This window comes from Phascolarctos cinereus, unplaced genomic scaffold, assembly GCF_003287225.1.
Source record: "Phascolarctos cinereus isolate Bilbo 61053 unplaced genomic scaffold, phaCin_HiC Scaffold_3;HRSCAF=262, whole genome shotgun sequence".
Lineage (NCBI taxonomy): Eukaryota > Metazoa > Chordata > Mammalia > Diprotodontia > Phascolarctidae > Phascolarctos > Phascolarctos cinereus.
This window is the reverse complement of record NW_027555736.1, coordinates 206342867-206366136: the sequence shown is the minus strand read 5'-3', so window position 1 is coordinate 206366136 and position 23270 is coordinate 206342867. Positions and strand designations below refer to the sequence as shown.

Here is a 23270-nt window from a genome sequence, read left to right as displayed (position 1 = left end):
CAGAAATAAAACGTTTATTGTACTGCAGTTAAGGGCCCAGTTGAAATTGGAAAGCATAAGAAAATTGTTTCTACCAAAGTCCTTGGCATATTCAAATGGCTCAACATCAGAAAATACTACAATTTTATCAAGGGAAATATATTGAAGAAGAGTCATCGCTATCTGCTTTGCCGCAGTACAATAAGGACCGTGAGACCTTTTTCATTTGACTTGCAGCTGAGACCTTGCATATGTGGTGTCTCCCCATTAGCATGAGAGCTCCTCGAGAGCAGGAATTGTTTTATTTGTGTCCTCAGTGTTTTGCACATAGTAAGCACTCAAAAAATGATTTTTTTCATTCATTCCTTCATACATTTTTGTTAGACCCCTACAGTGTCTGGCCACTTACAAGCAGGAACAGAGAAGGGTGACAAGATGAGCGATCCTGACTTGAAGGTTAGTAGCAGAAAGTCAGATGGGAGGGTTGGGGAACGGGCAACACAAAAAGAGAAGAGAAGGCAGTACAGAAATGGCTGACCAGGGTGTCGAAACGGAATAGGGAGGAAAGAAAGACCACACCAGGGCTGAGAACCTAGAAGAAAAGAGGAAGAGCCAAGGGACTGATGTGAGAGGAATAAGGGACAGGAAGAAGTCAGGACAAGAGACTGTGGTAAAAAGGGACATTTTCAGATTTTAAACATGGAAGAGTTTTATGTGATGGTGAGTTTTAAAGTATGATGTCCTCTTTGACATCGTTCTTAAGATTAAGATTGTTCATGGGATATCAGTAATAGACCTTTGATAACCTATTATGGGGCCACCATCCAAAAGTTTATTAAATCTTGATTAAACCTGTTTGTATTTTTGGCTTATACAATCTCTTCAAGATAATAAATATTTTCACTGCAGGAACTAACTCCCACGTTCAAATAGAAGGTCCTAGATAATTCTGTAGCCATTTATCATCAAACATCTGTAATAAACTGAGATTAGATATTCTGGTGATAGTAAAAAACTTTTTAAAGTTTCTATTTAGGTACACATAGAGCTGCTTGAAAGTTTTATAGTTATTTTAAAAGAATTTACATTTCAACAAATTAAAATTATAAATCAAAAATAAATCAAGTGTGGGCAAGTCAACTGATATCAAAAAGGCCAAATTTTGAACTAGGGGAAAAGAGATATACTGAGAGACTGGTATGAAAACTTGCAATTTACTGGCAATCCTTATAAAAATGGTTCCCACAGTTTGGAGGATCCCATTATCAAATGCCTTAAGGGCTGTCAACATTGTATAAAAGCAATTTCCTCTGTTATTGCAGGGGGGCAGAACAGTTTTTCCCAGCTCTAAATCCAATGTCAGTATCAGTCAATAAACTTAAAACAATATACCATGCAAATGAATGGTAAGAAACCAACTATATTTCTTTGTATTCCAAATAAAATTCACAAAAATAGGTTTGCTGTGACTTTGTAAAATTATTAATTCTAAATATTCAAGTGATCCAAAATTATTTGAAGCTTAAATAAAATTATACTCTACCTCATCTCCTTATCTTCCTGTACATGCAATTAAGAGAATTCTTTAGAAGCAATATATATGAAAACAGGAAGGAGTGTGGCACAGCAGAATGGGCATTGAATTGGGAGTAAAGAGACCTGGATCTAGTTGCTTGGCTCTGTCACTAACTAAACTGTATACTTTGGCAGGTCATTTAACCATTTTTGGCTTCAATTTCTTTATTTGTAAAATGATAGGGTGGCCTAGATCTTTAAGGACCCTTCCAGCTTCAATGTTCTATAAAATATATACCAATTTCATGAACAAAGGCTTTTGTTCACTTGAATTAAAAGATGTTTTATTTTGAAGTCTTAGTCAGCTATGTCCACCCACTAAGTCAGTTTATATCCAGAAATTTCAATTCCTTTAGATCACATCCAAAAAGAACTACATATGCTCATGTAGGATGTTTTCCAATTCCTATTCTTAAAATAAAGGATTTAGATGAGTTTTCTAATCCCAAGAGCCAGAAGAGTAAAGTAATGATCATCATTATTTTACCTTCCTGAGAAGTTTGGTGCCCTGGAGATAAAGAGCTGACCTCAAGGTTAGGAACACATAGGTTCAAATCCCTCTTCTAACACACCCTTGCTCTGCGACCGCAGGGAAATCACAAAACCTCTCAGGCCCCGTCATGTCCCCAGTTACTGAAAGAGTCATGAACATAACTTTGTGAAGATTATACTTACTCGTTTTACAATAGCCAGAACATCTTTATCTTTTTCTTGACAGAGGAGTTTTCTTACACACAATTCTAACTGCTGAAGTAAATGCTTGTCCGCAGGAATCTTCAGAGTAGATTTCACTTTGGGCAAAAGGTAGCAGAGTTTCATTCTATAGAAAAGAGGAATAGCACTTAAGCTCTGGTGCATAGCCATTCCTGATTGTAATAAAAAATAACTATAAACTGGTTTGCTTAAAGAATTCTCATAGATATCTTAAACACAAGGAGGTTTAAAATTTCTCTGATTTCCTCCATAATTCTTTTTCTCACATTTTCACACAAAGCAGCCAGACTGCCAACTTTTTGCTGACAAAGGTACAAAAATGTCAGAGTGCTTTTAGAGTTGCTTGAAGTCTATGTTAACCATACTTAAAAGAGATGCAAAATTCACCAAAAGGCAGTGCTGCCAGCATATGAAAGCCCTTTGCTCTTGGCAAGAGGACACAGCTGGGTCAAATCTCTCTACTATCGTTTTTCAGAAATCTAAATAGCTAGTGGGGAACACTGGGCACAGAGCCTAGTAGAAATTCAACTGAACAAGCTTTTATTATATGGAGAAAGTAAATGTCTAACAGAATGTATGAGTTTGAAATTCCTTTCAACCATTACTCCCTCCTAATAAATATTAAGAAATGACATACTGGAGCAGCTAGATGGCACAATGGATAGAACACCAGCCCAGGAGCCTGGAGGATCTGAGTTCAAATCTGACTCAGACATTTAATGGCTGTGTGACCCTGGGCAAGTCACATTGCCTTCAAAAAAAAAAAAGAAACAATATACTGATTTTTAAATATGTTTATGTTTACCTTACTTTAGCTATCTTCCTATTTTCAGGCATGTTCCATTTAAACCTCAATATCTTATCTAATGGAATCAGCAAATATTCATCAATTATGTCAAGGTAACTGAATGTAAGAAAACATAAGAAATGAAATTTCAAAGCAGGCTCCTTGTTTTGTACCACAAATGAGGGAGAAAAACTTGACAGGTGTCAACCACAGAGTTTTGAAGCAGCTGTCTTTCTCCTTTACAATTTCAGTAGAGAGACCACAACAGGACAGAGGGCTATAACTGCATCAAACTCAACCCTTTTCTGCGGCCACTCTGCTGAACCAAGGGGCAAGAAAAAGCTATACATCCAGCTTAGACAAAGTGCTATCTTTCTCCTACTGGCCTACAAATTTGGGGCAATGTCAGAATACATTTCCAAATGCTAATGACACTTACCAGTTAAGACCAATGATTTCATTAAGACAATGACCAGTTAAGACAAACGATTTCAGAACACAATAATCTCCTCCCTTAATGTAGAAGAGTTGCTCTGGAACCAACTTAAGAGATGCCTAGGAAATTGATTTATCGCACAATATTTCACTGGATTGGTGCCATACCTCACATTCGCTACTGGGTCATGTGTCAACTCAAGAGCAGGTAGAAAGAAATATTTACAGAAAAATGATTTGGAAAAGAGCTCAATAATAAATTCACAGGTGTCCAAAAACCGAAGTCTATACCAGTAGCTTTTTCCTTGGCCCAGTTCTGAAAAAAAAGTAAAAATTATGATGAACTCAATTTTCTATTTTCTTTTCTTTTTTTTTTTTGTTTTTGCTAGGTAATTGGGGTTAAGTGACTTGCCCTAGGTCACACAGCTAGTAAGTGTCAAGTGCCTGAGGCCAGATTTGAACTCAGGTCCTCCTGACTCTAAGGCTGGAGCTCTACCCACTACGCCACCTAGCTACCCCCAATTCTCTATTTTCAATAACATATCCCAAATGGAACCGCATGGGACAAAGAGGAAAGCAATGCAAAAAATTCAGAGAGTGTTAATCATACCCATGGTAGTTCAGTGAATAGAGTGCTGGATCTAGAATTAGGAAAACCTGAGTTTAAATGCAGCTTCAAAAACTTACTAGCTCTGTGACCCTGGACAAGTCATTTAACCTGTTTGTCTCAGTATTTTCACCTATAAAATGAGGACAAAAATAGAATCTATCTCCAAATGTTATTGTGAGGATAAAATCAATTTTAAAAAATGCTTTGTAAACCTTAATGAGCTATAAAAATGATAGCTACTATTATTATTTTAATTTACTTGAATTATAAAATTTTGAATTTGTAGGAAAATTATAATTTGTAGGTAAATAGTAAAGCTAGACTATAAATAAATAAAATAACCTAGCTATTACATCCCTAGTTTATAGATCCTAAATAAATATACACATAAATCAAATGAAATAATGTATGAATGAAATCAAAGTGTTTTTGACAGTATAAAGTCCTATACAAACATAAAGGACTTATAATTTCTTATAAAAAATGAACAAAAAATGTTTTAAATAAATCAGTTCAAAATTTAAGTGACAATTTTTACCTCTAAAAAAGCATCAAAATAAGACCATCTATCATATTAAGTACTTAAATCAAAGCTGAATGTCTTTTGAAAATAAATTTGAGACTGTCACTGATTACATCAAATGGATAAATCAAAGAAAGCCTAATTATATTTAGCACAATTTTGTGTATTCTAATTTGAAGACAGTCAGTATGGCAGAGGAGATGGAGAACCAGATTAAGTACCAGGAAGATCTATCTGACACATATGGGCTGGGCAACCCTGGGTAAGTCACTCAGCCTCTCAATGTGCCAAGCCAAAGGGGTCAAGCATGCCCACCTACCCCCGTTCCTGCACAGGTCACCCATAGCCTACACACAACACTCTCTAAAGTAGCCAAGGCAGATTAAAAGATAATTGGTAAGTACTTAACAAGATAGATAAAACTACAAAAATTATATTTTAATATTATATTTTAAATTATTATTACATTTTACATTTTAATATTACATTTTAAAACTAAGTTGGTGCGTGGCCCACAGGGAGCCATATATATAGACAGTTTTGAGAGTCAGACACCCGTGCTCTAGACGACTTGCCAAAACGATGAGATTGTAGAGAAGGTGCTAACCTGAACTGGGAATGGGAGTTGACTACAGCAATGAAATCAAAGGCCCAGCCTCTATCTCTATTATACTTTGAAAACTGGCAAAGCTGATCTCAGAAGCTATCTAGACCTTTCCCCCCTCATTTTAGAGATGAGAGGTTCAGTGATGTTAAGTCACTTGTCGTCCAAGGTCACACATGAGGGGTGACAGAGGCAATATTTGAAGCCAGGGCCTTTGACTCCAAAGAAAGCACGTTTTCCACTACTGCACTAAGGTTCTATTATCCACAATATTTGGTGAATTAAAAATCTTTTTTCCTTCCCATTTTGGACAACAGAGTATTCAATGTATATTTTAAATCTGAAGAATGGATGTTGGTTTGTGTTTTAAGTGAGGAAAAACAATAAGCAAATTTATAATTAGGCATAGTAGAAAGGACAGACTGAGTCAAGAAGACAAATTTTAGTTCCAGCTCTGCTATTAAGTAATAATATATACAAGTAAAGCATTTAAACTTTGTGAGCTTCCATTTCCTTATCCATAAATACAGGGGTTAGGTCATCTCTAAGCTCCTCCTAGTTCTCAGACCTGATTCTGTTGCATTTCTGAGGTTAGTCTCTTCCATTGCCACAGTTATACTTAAGTATTTCAATGGATCTGTGACCTCACTGATATTGGCCCTCTCTTCCTCTACGTGCCCTGCACTCACAGGTTGATGTTTTGGCTTTGGGTCTACCTGCAACCCTTCTAAGTCGTGTGGAGATTCACCGGGAGGGTCACAACTGAATCTAGCTGTCACAGTGGATAGAGTGCTGGGCCTGGAGTCAGTAAGACTCATCTTCCTAAGTTCAAATCTGGCCTCTGACACTTATAAACTGTGTGACCCTAGACAAGTCACTTAATCCTGTTGGCCTCAGTTTCCTCATCTGTCAAATGAGCTGGAGAAGGAAATAGCAAATCACTGCAGTATTTTTTTATTTATTTTTATTTTTATTTATTTTATTTATCAAGAAAACCCCAAAATGGTGATACATCAAAAGGGCCAGTTTCCTAACCCTGCCTACTCTACCAATAACCTGTTAGGTGAACAACCTGAATATTTTGTTATAATTCATGTGAATTAATTCAGAACTATAGTCAGTTTTTAAAATTCAATTTTATTCTATTTTGAATTATAGCCACTTATGAGTTCTCTTTGAATCAGGCATAAAAATTATTCCCCTTTAAAATTATTACCAATGGGAAAAAAGACTAGATACCCAGATATTCTAATTCTGTGCAATTCTTACCCATCCTCTTCCATAAGTCCTCCATTTGGAATACACCCAATCTGATACAGGCTATCTATCCTCTTTGGTCTTTAAAAATTCCATGGGGAAAAAAAATTTAAAAAAATAAAAAATAAAAATTCCATGGGACCAGTGCAGCTTAACATTTATTGATCCTTGCTCTCAGGTGTGAGCAGCCACCTACTTTTCTATCAGGCAAGGTGGAATTAATGGATTCAAACCAAAAGATAGTATTTACCAATTGTTCTGCTGAATAGTGATCTTTCTGCCAGAAAGTTTTCTAAACAGAAATGAATTACAGAATCAAAAGCATAGAAAGGCCCTCAGAAGCCGACTAGGCCAACTATACTTGTTAAGAATTCCCTCTAAAATGTCATTAAAGAGTCATCATCCAGTCTCCGTTGGGAGATCTTCAGTAAGAGGAGGCCCTCACCTCCTCCTATGGCAGTTTATTACACTTTCTGGACAGTTCTAGTATGAATTTTTTCCTTAAACTGAACCTAAATATGCCTCCCAACAAATTCTGTTTTCCAAGGCCAAGAACAAATCTAATCACTCATCCACAGGATACTCATTCAAATACCTTGAGACTGTTATCATGCCTCCTCTTCCCTCCCCTCACTTCCCATCTTCTTTTCAGGATAAATATCTCTACTTCTTACAACTTATCCTCACCTAGCAGAGTTTACAATCTTTTCATCATACAGACCACACTCTTCTGTATGTATTCTCATTTGTTTGTGCCTTTCCCTCTTTGAATAATGCAATGTCTCATTGTACGTAAATGTGACGTTGAAAGATCAGATGACCAAAAAACCCCCAAAACTCAAAGGAAAAAAAAATGCCCATATGAATGAATGTATACATATCAGAGACAACATTTTGGACGATTTTTTTTGCTACTTCTTGTATACGAATCACCACAGGCAACTTGCTGCAGCCTATCCACACTTACGAGGTATCTTTTCATTACCTTTTGTATCAACAAGAATTTTGATTTTTTTCAGAAGGCGATGTCCCATGATTTTCAGGCATAAAACATCACCGGATTATTATGTTAAAAAGATGGATTTTTTTGTCGGGAAACTTTTTTGGACAATAAAAGTGAAGCATGTTTCCCAAATGCAATATAGCTTATTCTCTTCTCTGATTCAATGCCGAGCTAAGCTTCATTACTAATGCCTGTCAAAGTTATACAGTACTGATGGACTAACTCCATGCTATTTTCCCTCGTGCCTACCTGAATGTTGACATCATTAAGTGTCAATGTATATGTAATTTGGTTTGAAGGATCTTGTCAGGTTTGCCATATAATTTTACAGCACTGCAACAAATACAGTATCTTTATGGTGTTCTTTTTTGTGTAAGAGCACGGAAGGTGAGATGATCAACTATAACTGAAATAATGTTTCTTCTTTCTTTTGGATGCACTAGGAAATCAACTCCACAAATTCCTTTATTTACCTTTTTCCAAGGTAAATATGTGGGGCATCATTCCATTTCTGCAACTTCCTTTTGTTTTCTGGTTTCATACTATACTGAATTCAATTTATTGAACATTTATCAAGTACCTACTATGTACAAGGCAAAGTGTTTTGATGCTAGATATAGTAGCTGAACTCAAGGAGCTTACATTCTACTAAGTGAGCACAGCATGCACACATACACATCAAAACATAATATTTTGAGAAGACAGCACTGATAACTAAGGAAAAAAGAAAAGGCTTTGAGTAGAAGGTATTTCTAAAGCTGTACCTGGAGGCATGAAGATATAGACTCTGAAAGGAAGAGGTAAGAAAGGAGCACATTTGAAGGACAGGGGATAGCATCAGAGAATTTAGAGGTAGAAGCAGTCTCAGCAACTATTTAGTCAAACCCATGCACAAAAGGAATCCTCTCAGTAACAAACTTGACAAGTGGTCATTGAATCTCTGACTGAAGACCCCAATTAAAGGGAACCTATTAAAGTAGTCCATTCCATTTTTGGACAGCTCTAACTGGTAGTAAAGTTTTACTGACATCAAGTCTAGATCTGTCTCTATGAATTCCACCTATTATACATATCTGTCTCTATAACTTCCACTTCAAAACAGGCTTTGAGTTCTGACAACTATAATTGTTGTATTTTCCTGATCTATTAATAACCTTATGAAAAAGGAGATAATATTAATCTTGCATGACCTGTTCTTGATGAAGCCATGCCAGATTTTGGGTTTGGGTTGTTTGTTTTTTTTTTTTGGTAATATCGCTTCCCTTTCTAAATGCTCATTAATCATCTCTTGAATGAGATGATTCTAATTTTTTTCCAGAAGTTGGTGTCAAAATCAGTGCTCTATACCTTGAAGACTCTCTCTTCTCTTCTCTTCTTGAAAACTGAGACAAAATTTGTTCCTTTTGCAGCACTGTGTTAAGCACTTACATTCATCCTCTGGTAGCTTCCTTTGCTTCCATCTTCTGCATATATTTTGCACTCAGTCAGTCAGTAAGCATTTATTAAGCACCTGCTCTACACCAGGCACTGCACTAAAGTCTGTAAGCACATAAAGAAGTAAAAGCAGTCCCTGTATTCAAGGGTCTCACAATCTAATTGGGAAGACAACAAGCAAGCGCATATAGAGGGCGAGCAGGAAATCATTGAGAGGGATACTAGACATCAAGAACGAAGGCTTCCGGTCCAAGATGGAATTGTAGTTGGTACTGAAAGGAAGCCAGGAGGCAGAGGGGAGCAGGGAGTGCACTCTAGGCATGAGGGACAGAACCCACCAACTAGCCTAGGCTGGTAGTTATTGACGCTCTCCCAGTCTCTTTTTTGATATTAACATGGTCCAAGAGTTTTCAATGTCAGACTGAGAAGCTGTTTATCCTCAAGGCAACAGAGAGTCATTTCAGATTTGAGAGTGTGGAGTAGCATGATCAGGTCTGCATTTTAGGAATGTCTGGCAGCTTTGGAGATGACAGATTGGAGAGGGAGAGACACTAAAAACAGGAAGGCCAATTAGGAGGCTACTGCAATAACTCAAGCAAGATGAACTATGGCAGCAGCCTTGTAAGTGAAGGGAAGGGGATGGACGCAAGTGAGATGTGGTGGTGGTAGAAGAGACTTGGCAATTAACTGGATACAGAAGCAAAGGGGAAAGAGAGAGACCAGTATGATTCTGAAGTTGTCTGGCTGACTGGAAGGATAATGGTACCTCCAAAAGAAAAAAAATGAAGTCTGGAGGAAGGATAGATGTAGGGCTGAAGAAAATGAATTCAATTTTGGACATGCTGAGTTTGAAATACTGATGGGACATAAAGGTGGAGATATCCATCATGCAGCTGAAAATGAAGGATTATAATTCAGAACACAGATTAGGGTTCAATATACATATTTAAGAGCCATTTGTGTAAAGACAATAATTGAGCCCTTTGGAAATTGATGAAATCAGCAAGAGACACAATATATAGAGAGAGGAGAAGATGGCCCATGGGCAGCTAGATGGCGCAGTGGATAGAGCATCAGCCCTGGAGTCAGGAGGACCTGAGTTCAAATCCTGCCTCAGACACATTAGAACTCACTAGCTGTGTGATTTTGGGCAAGTCACTTAACCCCAATTGCCTCACCCCCCCCCCCAAAAAAAAAGATAAATAAAAAAAAAGGTGGCCCAGGATAGGAAAAGGATAATGATTCAGCAATGGAGAGAGAAGGCCTGAAAACATCAGTATGGTTATAACTATTTAATTAACAGATTCTGACTTGGTCATAGTCCTTAGAATATTAAAACATGTCCTTCTTAAGTATATTTAATCTTCATATGACATTTAAAAAGACAAACTATGAGTAACAGAGAGCTGGCCTCCAAGTCAGGAAGACATGGGTTCAAGACTTGCCTGTGACATACTAGCTGTGTGATTCTGGGCAATTCACTTAACCCAGGAAATTCCTTAAGAATATAAATTGTAGATCAGTTGCTAATCTAAATGGCGTACGGTTTCCTCACCAAGAATTCTCTATACCAATGACCTTACAGGTCTAGACCAAAAAAAATAGTTTAAAAAACATGTCTGTCTTAGTTCATATAATAACAATTCTAATGGAGAAGTCTTAATTTAGATGAGGAAGGGAGAAAGCATTTACACAGTGTGTACTATGTGCAAGGCACTGTGCTAAGTGCTTTACAAATCTCATCTCATTTGATTTTCACAACAATCTTTCGAGGTAGATGCTGTCATCCCCATTTTATAGCTGAAGAAACTAAGGCAAACAGAAGTTAAGTGACTTGCCCAGGGTCATACAGCTAGTAAGCGTCACATCTGAACTTATCCATTGCACTACATAGCGATGTCAGAAGGTAAACACTGAAACTGGGCTAAAAATTTTAGTAAACTAAAACCACCTCATCCCCCCAACTTTGTTAGATGAAACTAGAAAGGATTATTAACCAATTTATGACTTACAATTATGTACACTTCAGTTCTAAAAGTTAAGTTTTTCTTTGGCTAAGAGGTTGTGTCTTGATAACAGCAGCCATTAACAAATGACATTTGCTGGAATTTTACAGGTCTTAAATCTTACAATGAGAAGCCAATACTTTTTTGGATCTTGGGATAACAAAAACAAGCTTTTATATCTGCAGTGTAAGGAGAAAGATTATTCACGATTTAGTAAATTGTTATCCCCTGCTAGGGTGGACACTGGCCAGCTTCAGTCCTCAGCTACACTTATGATATTCAATACATTAAACAAGCACATTATATGCAATAAATGCACACAAATATAAGGACCCCTACATAATTAATTTAGTGATCTCTATATTTAAATTGTATCTTAACATAGCATAAGGTATCTTACCTTGTTGTTAAACAAACAAAAAAAAGAGAATGACAACTTACGTTCGATTAGTTTCTGAATGATCTCATGTCTCTGTTCTTGTTTACGATTATACCGTAGGAAAATGCAAAGAGTTCGAGATGCTGCCTTTTGTACTGGTAAGACATTCTTTAAGAAACAAGGAAAGGAAGTAGACACAAGTCTAATATTAATCAGTACACAGAGAATCTGAACTTATCAACTAGTCATCCTCAGCAGCTGATCCAAGTCACAAATATGCCTCTTGACCTCCCTCCATAGAGCCTTCGGTGAATCAGAGATTATTATCATAACCCAGGAAACTAAGCCTAAAGTGAACTGGCAATATTTCACATTTATGGAATATTAGCTTTCAGGTACTTCATTCATCTACTCTAATCTCTCTATTTTTCAGATGAGGAAATTAAAATCTAGCCAGTTAAGTAAACTCATCATGGTTACTAAGGTGGTAGAATTGGAATAATTATCCAACTCTCATAATTCCTGGTGGAGTGTTTTTCAAAAAACATGATTAAAATAAAAAGTGTAAATCTTTCCAAACCAATGAAGATTTATATCTTCTGACAGAGTTACTGTACAGAACACTTCAAGTAGTTTCACATAATTACAAATGCAAAATTGCTAGTGGTAAAATTTTTTAAAAATCTATTTTACTTGTTGGTAAGGTATTCAACAATTAAAGTCACCTGGGAAAAACTCTGTTACATTTACAAAGTTGAAGTTGCCTAAAGAATTTAAAAGGGTACTGGTATCATAAGATGAAATACAAAACAACTATAAATTAGTATCGTAAAATTATCTGTTAAGTTTCACAAAGCAACTGTTTAAAATTCTTATTTTATTATTTGAAAAATATAATCATGACCCCTAAGGCCAATCTCCCAATTTAAATAACACAACAGTTCATTATAAAAGCTTCAGTCATGCATAACATGCATAACCTCTCAAAAGGACTCAATTTTTACTTTACTAAGGCAGTACCACCTGTCACTAAATACTTCCACCCACTTTCATTTTGCACAAGTCAGTTCCATTCTGTTATATTCTGTTCCATATGTTGTTTTAAACTTATTGAAGGCAAGAGGAGGATATTCACCATGGTTTAGAAAAGCAAATTTAGAAAATACATATTGATGAAAATGCTATTAGGTTTTTAAAACACTTTAAACTAGAATAAAAATAATAATCTTCATCTTTGTCTCTCTTTTATTTCACCATGTGTAATAAAACAGAGTTAAAAGTTAAATAAACTAACTACATGTACAAACTTAAACAACTTAAGTTCTACATACAGTATGAAATGAAAAGGGTAGGCAGCTCTACCTTTGTATCCAATCTATCCTGGAGGAAGAGGAATAGAATAAAAGACCCTGTTACATCCACCTTTGAACCTAATAATAAGGTTCTCCTTAGGAGATGGACTAGAATTTTTAGCATAAGCATTATATATTTTGCAGCTAGTTTTGTGGCATTGTAAAAAAAAGAACGACTAGAAACAGACGGTCCAGGATGAAGAAGCAGAAAGGACACCTCAGAGGAGGAGGCATGACTGAGATGAGGATATTTTCCTCAAGCCGTATAACTCTAAAACACCATTGCAAAAGACACTGTTGCTAACTAAGATCATCAGGTTAGTAGCTGCAGCTGACTCCTGGACAACTCCACCAGAGATTTAGGCCAAACACATGACAGTAGCTTAAAAGCGTGTTTCAAGTTTTTATTCTTTCCTCCAGCAAAAGCATATGTCTAACTGAATGGGGGAGAAGATAGTGAAGAAGCACAGAGAAATTTAGGTAATAAAATAGGATCGAGGACATCTGGGGCATGAGAAGGTTATTTCAATCTGAGCTCAAAGAGAACTGAGCTGCACATGATTTTGATTGTGCCAACAACTTTGAAAGTTTCAAAATAAGAGTGAAAAAAGATAAAGAAAATGATCACAGGGCTCACATTTGTTATCATGATTGTGAACATTCTGTGTAAAAATCGATAATAAATCTGATCACTTGATATGATATGAGGCAAGCAGGCATATTTTTGCAGTATCTTTTCGTGAGTTCTCCATTTTAAGGAGCCTGCTGCTCGCTGTTCTGCTGCTGTCAGAGCTGGAATCAAGTCAGGTACAGCCAATAACTGAAAGAAAAGAGATCCACAGATTTATGGTGATATGTCAACTGCATTGTTCAAAAAAGTCAGTCAGTGCACAACTGCATCAAGTAAAAAAACCCAAACCATTAATTTTGCTCACTTCAAACTTTAGAAGAAAACCTAGTTACCAAAGAATAATCATCTATTTGTCCAGAGCCAGATCCTAGAGTAAATCACAACTTAAAGAACGTGGATCCCAAGTTATTAAATAAAGTTTTCACTCTACTTTCCTTTGTAAATCCATCTCAATAACAACACACCTTAATGACAATAAGTTTTAATTACTATGAGAGATCTCACTATAAATTGTATCAGCAAGTATCACCTTCTAAATATAAAGCTGTCAGTCTCACCATTCCAGTTCTTAAAGAATTATTCAAAAAGATGGAAAGATGGAATTCTATGGACACAGATTTCAAGAATAATAACTAAGAATTCAATTCAACAGGTATTCAATTACACTTCAATAATGAGGAAAATCAGAATATTCAGAAACTTATATCAGTTAAAGACTAATTAATTACCTTGCTTTCTTGAACACTGCTTTCACCACCAGTAGTCAAAAGTTCTAGAGTTTCTGGAAGATGATCTACAAGTGCATCTAAGACCTTTTAAGAGACATAATGGAATTATAACAATACTCTCATATTAATATTTTTCTACCTAATTCAACCAACTATTTTAACAGCCCATTCCCTACACAGAAACAATGTTGTTTACTAACCAAAATTCTTGGATTCTGTTTTTAACTTTGCCACCTTCTTGTGAGGCTGCACAAACATCACTTGACTTCTCTGCTTTGGCTAACTGAACTGTGAAAAGGGTATGAAAAGTGTAACTCCTCTTATGAGGCTATTGTGAAGATAAATTAATATCTGTGCTTAGCAAGCATTTCTTTTTAATTTAAAGCCCATTCCTAATTGGATTAAACACTAAAATTCCAAAATTTGGAACTGTGATATTCCATCTTGCCAAACATGCTCACAGTCACCCCAAACTTGTCAGTCTTTCTCATTTGGGTAAAAGTCTCAATGTCAAGTATTGATAAATTGAGTCATAAAACCTTTGTAGACCAGTAGTCATTTAGAAAAATAAAGTTTAATTAAAAAGAGCCTAAAAATGAAATCACCAAAGGCATTTGCATCTTCCTCTCACTTTCCTTTCCCTACAGAGACCAAGAAGACTTCTGGGACTATTCACTGATTGTCAAGATTTGGGTTAGTAGCCTGAAAGAATCTGTATACCACCCAGGGAACAGAATATTTTGATTTAACATAAAGAAGCAAAACAAAAAAATATAAATTACCTCCAGTGATTCATCCTGTAATAGTGCAATTAGTTCTTTATATATTAAATATACTCCAGAACTAAGAAGCTTAGAAACCTGTTATCAATAAAGAAAAATTTTAGACTGCAGGAAACACAAAGCTTATAATCACATAAAAATAATTATATCACTCTCTATTATCTATGCTAAATGATATTTTAACAATTAATATAGAAGTGTGTTTTTAGTCACAAAAGTAAGTTTTCTATAATGGAAATTGGGTGATTAATTTTGCAGACATAACTGCAACATGATCGTCTTAAAGTTTAACCTACAATCCTGAGCACTGAGAAAACATTTTAATCCACTCATTAGATCAGAATATACTGTCACTATATATTGTCAGTATATGGTAGGAAAATTGGAGGTGGAGGAAGTATGAACATGCAGATACAGCCAACTGATGCTAATAAGGCATTGGGAGTCTCACACTTGAGTCTCAAAGTCACTTTAGGGTCCTAGGTTGCTCTGTAATACTTTCTCTATAGTGTATCAAAATGACAATAACACTGAGTAAATTCCTCAGTGTTCTCTGGCATTAGCTACAGCAACAAGTGATTGGTTAGAAAGGCTATTTATTCTACTCCCAAACAGCTTGTATTTCCTGAAGTCTTTCTTAACTACTCAAGCTAGATGTGATTTCCTCCTCATCTGAATATACTATAGCACTCTATATCACTCTTAGGGCATTTATCTAGAAATAATCTCCATCCTTCTCTGAATTATAGTACATTGCACAACTCTGGGAATTTATCACATACTGTTGTGCATTACAGACCCAATTAGAACTGTTCCAAAAGATGATAAGGCCTACAGCAGCCCTAAAGCGGGAAAACTCTAAGCCCCACCCAAAAGATTTTGATCAGTGTGAAAGGGGACAGTTTAGACTTAACAAGTTCTATATTCTACTGGTAAATAGAACAGCCTTCCTTTTTTGAAGTCAGATTGGTCTCAAAGTTTGCAGTAGGTAAGTTTACTGATATCCACTCCATTTAAGACCTATACTCATTCATTCTGATCCCCAATTAGTATATAAGACATAGACATGGTATTTCTCCTCAACAACTTAATTCAAAAAAACATTTATTAACCACTGCTTAATATAAGGCACTGCTAGTTACTGGACATCAATACAAAAGGCACTATATATAAGGCACTGATAGTAACTGGACATCAGTACAAAAGGACAAAACCAAGGACAAAAACAAAAATCCCTGAAATCTAGGAACTTTCATTATACTTGGGAAAGATACAACATGTATACAAATAATAATATAAGATAATTAGAGGAGGGAAAGGACTAACAATTGATAACTTCACAGAGGAGATGCTATCTAAGCTAAGTCTTGAAAGGAGACAAGGATTCTAAGAGGTACTGAAAAGAAAGGCCTACATTCTAGGCATGGATAATAGCCTGCATATATGCAGATGACGGAGATGCAATGCCTACTTCAAGTTATGCCTAGTTGTCTAGTTTGGTTAAAATGTACATTATACTGCCCCTCATAATTTTAAAATGCAGAATGTTTTGGCCAATACAAATGAAAAGGGAAGAGATTTAACAATTTCAATATTCCGATAACAAGAGATTTCATGGTAGCCAACTCACAGGACAAAATATATAAACTGTTATATATAGTCTTATCTTATAGTAAGAAACTAAGACATACCAAAAGACTGTAAACTCAAAAAAATTAACATTAATGATAATTTAAAGTAATATAAGATAACAATATAAGTGTAATAATAAAAATGTAAAACAAATACCTACTCAATATTTTTAAATGAAGAGATAAACTACAAGAGTAAAAACCTTCAGAACCACAATTTTCAACAAATTAGACAGATTCACCCTAATATAATCCAGTTCGTTTAAATTAATTAAATTAAAAAATTAAATGATGTTCATCTCAACTTTATATTTGTTCTCAGTTTGGCTAGCCCAGAATCTATAATTTATGGATATATTATATTGCACGTGATGTGTTTAAATCACACATTTTTACTGGTATTCGCAAGAAGTGAAGCACAAAACTGCAGTGTTGTATAGTGTGAAGACTAACTGGCCTTGAAGTCAGGAGGACCTGGGTTCACATCCTGCCTTTGACACATACTGTCCGTGTGAGCTCACAAAGTCCCTGATCCTCTCAGTGCTCTGGGAATAGGAATTGCAGACAGAGCCAACCTGCCTCAGGAGAGGAAGCTTCCTCATTTGGGAGTTCCATTTACCAATGAAATCACAAGTCCTCTTAATATATTAGCAGAAGGCTGCAGGTGAGGTGGATAGGCCACTGGCCTTAGAGGTAGGAAGACTTGGGATCAAGTCCCACTTCCGGTACATCCTGGTTGTAATGATTTCCAGAAGTTCAGTGCCCTTGGCAACTCATTAATACTGAATGCTGAATGAATAATGAATAATGAATGCTGAAGAGAAGGTAATGATCTGCCTTGGAAGAGGAGGATCCTTACCAGGGGCTCCCTACAATGACGTAATTATAGGTCTAGTAAAAAAACAACAACAACAAAAACTGATATTAACAGATACTGTATGAGCATACTCAAAATAAAGATACAATAATGAGCCACTTGGTCCAGTATTTAGGAATTGAACATGAAAGAAGTATAGAAAGTAGCCTAGACACGCTAGTTTAAGATACACCTTGGGAAAGGAGTATGGGGAAGTGTATAAGTGGTCAGGCTCGGAGTAAGGAGGACCTGGCTTCAAATCCTGCCTCGGCTACAGAAGTTGTCAGAAGACAGGGAAGTCATTTTAACCCTGGACCTCTGGCAACTCTTGAACACAATAAGGTAAAGTCTGATGCCTTTTTGCATTTCTGGAGAGATTTTACAAAGGAGCTTGTGCCAATGAAATCACAGATCAGGATTCAAAATAAAAATAAGGCAAAAAGCACAATTCTCATAAAATCAGGTATTAATCTGTGTACGATCTGCATCAAGGTAAAATTATGGGAAATCCTTAGACTTACTTCATAGAAGCAAATAGCAATAGTGTGTCTGACTGGCACTTCAGGATCATGACAAAGGCAGAAGAATGTAGAATAAAGTTCCATATGAAAGTTCTTAGGATCCACAAAAACAATCATGGCCTGTTGGAAAACAGTAAAAAGGGACGGGGCATATCAAAACTTAATGTAAACTTAGTTATAATGGTTTTTAGTTGGAAATGATATCTACACAGCCATCACTTGTTTAGAATTATAGTAAGAGAGCAACAATAGAGAATTTTTTTTTTCTGTATACTCAGAGAAAGCCAAGGGTAACATGTAAACTATGGCAATAAGTTTTTTAATAGTATATGTATAGATTTTTTTGTAGCAGTCATTAAAGTGTATATTTCTTTTGGATGGGAAATAAATAACTTACTGGAAAGTTGTAAGCACAGTTCTTTCTCACTGACGCATATCTCTTTTCCTGCTCTTGATTTGGGGGTGGAACCTGATTATCATTATGCCCATTTTCCTGTTGTAAACCCAATGTGCAGAGTTTCTTATAAAACTCCAAGAATCTCAAGTGCTGATCTGGAGTCAAAATTCCTGAAACAAAAACAGGAATACTGTTTAACTTTTTAATTAAAAATGAGAAAAAGTAAAAAAAAAATCAGAACACAAAACAAATTTATAATAAAATAATTAAAGTAGTGGTTGTAAAAAGTTAAATAGAAAAATTCGCATGCTAAAAAAATTAGTCACTAAAGAGACCTAAAAGATCATGTAAGGGGCACAAGCCCCTTAATGATAGAAAATATGTCTATAATTGTTATATCACATAGAATAAAAAGATAACTAATAAAATACCAATATTAGTAGTACTAATCCTATAATCTGGGAGAGGGAGAGAGAGGAAGGGAGCATTGGAAGGATGAGGGGAGGGAGAGAGGCAAAGAGAGAGAGATTGAGCACTTACTCTGCCAAGCATTATACTTAACTCTGGATACAAATACAAGCAAGACAGTACTTGACCTTAAGGAACTTAAATATTGCTATGATACTATATAAAAATATTCCAACAACTTAAGCAAAAAATAAATGCATATCATCAAGCTTTGTTTAAAGACAGACTGAAGTGTATCAAAGCCAAATTCATTAAACAATAAAATCACTTTAAAGAGCAGTCTCTCCTAATTCCTCCATCTTTTATTTCCATAGTTGATGGACATAATACTATCATCCAACGTCCATGTTACAAGAGAAGCAGTGGGGTTCAGCAAGAAAAAGCAGGGTACTTGAAGTCCTGAGGCCTAGGTACAAGTCTTCACTTTGCTACATACTTTAGAAGCTGTGCATTTTAGTATCCCTGTTTTATAGATTAGGGTCAGCAAGGTGAAATAATAATCTTATAAAACAGGGATACAAAAACCCATCCTTCCTACCTCACAGGGTTGTTGGGAGAATCAAATAAGATGATACATACAAAATGCTTCAAATTGTAAAGTACTATGTAAATGTGGGCCATTATTCTTAGTCTTGCTTTTCTCATTAGATGGAGTTCAGATGGAAAACATCTTGGGACAAATTGGTATCCTGCTATTATTCTAATAAGGTCAGGGAAGGTGTGGGGTAATGGAAGGGGAAATTACAGACTAACAATCCTAAATACAATGTCTAAATGGAGAAGACATGAGAAAAAAGTAAAACTTTATTCTACTTTAAAATTCTTGTGATTATGTCATCATACCATACAATCCGTGGCATAGTTTCCCTAAATGTAAAGATAAAGAAAGAAGAATCGTTTCATCTGCTTTGAAAGATTTTTCGCAAAATGATTTTACTAAAGGAAGTATAGTTTGACTTCTGTCATCTGGAAAAAAAGAAACAAAATAAATGCTTTAAATAGGATTACTTATTTCATACATGTTGAAAATATATATAAGTACAAGATCCATGAAGCAAACACATTATTTTATCATCCCAGAAGTCAGAAGAATTTTCAAAATTTATATACTCTCTACTTCTAGGTACAATTAACTTCAACCACTGCAGATATGCAATGATGCTCCATTTCAAAGACAATCCAAACAGGAGATTTTACAACTATAAATTACAATAATAAAAATACCTATTTTTTTGAAAAAAATCTGAGGGGCTATAGAGACATATAAGACATTTCCCTATCCTCCATGACCTTATGATCTTTTGGGAAAGAAAATATATAAATTCATGAAAAAATATAATTGAGTAAATGTCATATTTTCCATGCAGCCTTACTGGATTTTTCCATTTGCTAAAGAACTTTCTCTCCTTGGGTTATAAATAATGTTTTGTTCTCTATGTGTCTTATCATGTATTATTTTGTATTCTAGTTATTTGCATAAAACCCCCATTAGACAATATGTTTTAAATGCATCTTATCTAAACTATGCATTGACTCCAGGACTGAGCAGTACTCTTTTCAGCTTAGACACATATATCTCCAATCTGCTTTCTCCTTGATATGTCTTGCCTAGAGAAGGTCTAGGTATTCATAAGTATTACATGCATCCATTGATTCAATATGACTTCTGGATTCAAGATCAAAACTTTAAGTCTTTAACGTAAGTTTAATATTAGTCTTCCTTTATATACAATAAAAATTTACACTTACCAAAGTCAAACGACATCTTGTTATCATTGATGAAAGTTTCTATGAGTTAAAAGTAGCTGTTTAATATTTTTTTCAGTGGAGCTAAATAATTTGATGCCATCCATGGACATCAACTGATCATAATGATGTTTTGATACATCTCTTTTATTTCAAAGTTACATTCAAGAGTAATGAAGCTGGATTTCAGGCTAGACAGAATCATGATATCTCCCTGAAGAGGACACATTTTATATCAGTAATTCTTGACACTATGGTATTGGTTGCATGTTTTCAATCCAGAGTGTCATAGAAGTCTTAGTTCAGTTTAAGGTCTGTTTTAAATACTTTTGAGACACTTCACGGAGAACAGTTTTCCATATGGGTATCAAAAACTCCATTGTTCTTACTACACTTGCATCTATTTTGTATATTTACAGTATGAGACATTATAAGTTAGAATTGACATAAATGCTTGCAATAATAAAGGCAATACAAGTGTCTCAGTAATCACCAAATCAATAAGGAATTGTTCTTGGGGTTTTTAGCACATTTTTTTTTTTGCACCTGACACAATACAATTTTTTTCAAAATGTTATTAAATTTTTTGAGTAATATAAGATGTGAATGCTTGGTACATAAAATACATAAACAAACTGGCATATTTGGAGGGGTCACTGATATTCTCATCTTTGGGTAATCAATATGTAATGTCTTATGTTAAGAGAGATGAGATCAGGCTTGTATCACAGAGGAAGTTGGTAAAGTACTTTTCTAAGTCATTTGTACACCACTGTGAAGCATTTGATCCAAGAAGCATGGATCTTATCTACACCTGCTGCTTTCTAGTTTTGCAAAGAAGAGTTTCAGTTACCTTCCTGACATAAATGTTCTGTCATTAATCATGCTAATAATACACAAGCTTTCTGTTTTACCTTTGACTCAACTTCTTCCAACCACATAAACAACCAGAAATTGTCCACATCCTCCTCCTTTGGGGAAAGGGAAAGAGGAGCAAGGGAGAATCTCCTTCTCCTCTCCTTTCTTTGCTTTTCAAGGCTCTGCAGCAGTTTTGAACTGATGTTGAGTTGTTTGTTTCATTCTTTGCGTTGCTTTCAAAACGTCAACCTTTTCAGTTTTTCTTTTTAACTATTTATTAAAGAGTATAAGGAATTTCTGATTTACTATTGTAGTCTGTATTCCATTTTACATTCTCTTTTCTTTGCCTTTAACAGGGTGATATATTGCTTAAGTTTTCTGCTAAATATTGCTAGCTAAGTATTGACATAATTTTCCAATGTCTAATGCCTTCCCTCAAGTCTTCCGAAGTTTTTCTTTTTTAATTTGAAAAATTCTGAACTTAAAAACATGAAATAAAATTATAATTTCCATTAACAAAATAAAACAGAAAAGGATCATTTCACATGAAACCACAAATCTCTATTAAAACAGCTTGCTTTCCTTTTAAGAATATAATTCAGTTAGGGGCAGCTAGGTGGTGCAGTGAATAAAGCATTGGCCCTAGAGTCAGGAGGACCTGAGTTCAAATCGGATCTCAGACACATAACACTTACTAGCTGTGCCCTGGGCAAATCACTTAACCCCGTTGCCTATCCAAAAAAAAAAAGAATATAATTCAGCATTTAACTTTCAAAGCCATCCTGTTCGCATTTCCTTCTCATTTTACTTCAGTTCTCTTTTGTGAATTTAAAAACAATGCGTCAAAGATCCTCCTTTCTTCTTCTTGACAAACCTGCTACTAACCCTCCTCTTCAACAGTTTTCTCAAGTTACTTCTGACATAATTATATATGATGTCTATCCCTAGGAGTATTCCTAGATATCTCCGGTTTTTCTCTTATGCTCCTTACCATGAACTATTGCACACAGGTCTTAAAATGTTTTTATGCTCTGTCAAATATCAAGGAAGATCATTATAGCATCTATAGCCTATAATTCAATCTATAATTCTATAGATGAGACTATAGCATATATCAGTTTTTAAAAAATTATTCTGCTTTGGTACAGGTGGTTTATTGGTTGGATTCATGTCATCAAACTCAGAACTTTTTGAAATTCCTTTTTCACAAGTGTTCATTTTCTCAAAATCATTTGAGACTTCAGCATCACTTTTGTCATCCATTATCAATCAGGTAGCAATTCTGAAATTTAAGTATATATTTTCAATGTTTTCAAATTCTTCAGCTTTTTCTCTTCAGATTTGAGTAACTCCTCAAGTTCACTCATTTCTATTTCATCTATGGGGGCAAAGTGATTTCTTAACACTGAACTGCACTTATGTGCAATATATTCTACATAACACAGAGCTGAGGATAAACTGACAAGAAGTACGAAGTCTTTGTCTAACACTGATAAAAATCTGTTTCTGATTTTGTTTCAGCACGCGACAGGAGCCTTGAAATCTTCAGTCCAATTCAGGTGTACTCGTGGTCTGCCTAATTTAGAGGTCACTATCTGCAACAAAGCATTTGCAGCAGAGAGGATATTGGTATTTCTGATTTGTTCTAATGCATCTTGCCTTCTTGTGATACCAGAACTCTGAGTAGGGCCATGTGCTCTGCTGTCCTCTGGGTCAAGCTGATCATCAGAATGGTTTCAAATAGGATCAGCCTATATCCCCATAGTAACTTAATTATTTTTTAGATTTAGAGAAGCAGCTGAATATGACTGGTTGGAGGGCACGGAGTGGGCAATGTGTGTGTGAGTCCAATCAGTGGTAAGCTAGAGCCGAATTTTGGGGTTCCTGCCAGGCTTTTACCAAAACCAGACCAGTCCTTGATATTCCTCAGTCTGGCTGCCTTTCCCTTACTTTGCTGTTGCTCCCACCTTGTGATATGGATGACAGGTTGGGCT

At 35.5% G+C, this 23270-nt stretch overlaps 1 protein-coding gene across 5 annotated transcripts in view; it reads right to left on the bottom strand.

Moving 5' to 3' along the window:
* The window catches only part of PPP4R4 (protein phosphatase 4 regulatory subunit 4), a 126355-nt gene that overhangs the window by 34972 nt on the left and 68113 nt on the right, over window positions 1-23270 (bottom strand). For all 5 annotated transcript variants that reach the window (XM_021000261.2, XM_021000259.2, XM_021000260.2 and 2 more), the window contains 9 exons: window positions 19516-19638; window positions 18205-18374; window positions 17808-17927; window positions 14800-14877; window positions 14018-14101; window positions 13296-13478; window positions 11369-11474; window positions 3659-3806; window positions 2230-2374 (listed from right to left, as the gene is read on the bottom strand). In XM_021000261.2, the coding sequence (XP_020855920.1) occupies window positions 2230-2374; window positions 3659-3806; window positions 11369-11474; window positions 13296-13478; window positions 14018-14101; window positions 14800-14877; window positions 17808-17927; window positions 18205-18374; window positions 19516-19638 (1157 nt within the window). The remainder of the gene's footprint in view (window positions 1-2229; window positions 2375-3658; window positions 3807-11368; window positions 11475-13295; window positions 13479-14017; window positions 14102-14799; window positions 14878-17807; window positions 17928-18204; window positions 18375-19515; window positions 19639-23270) is intronic.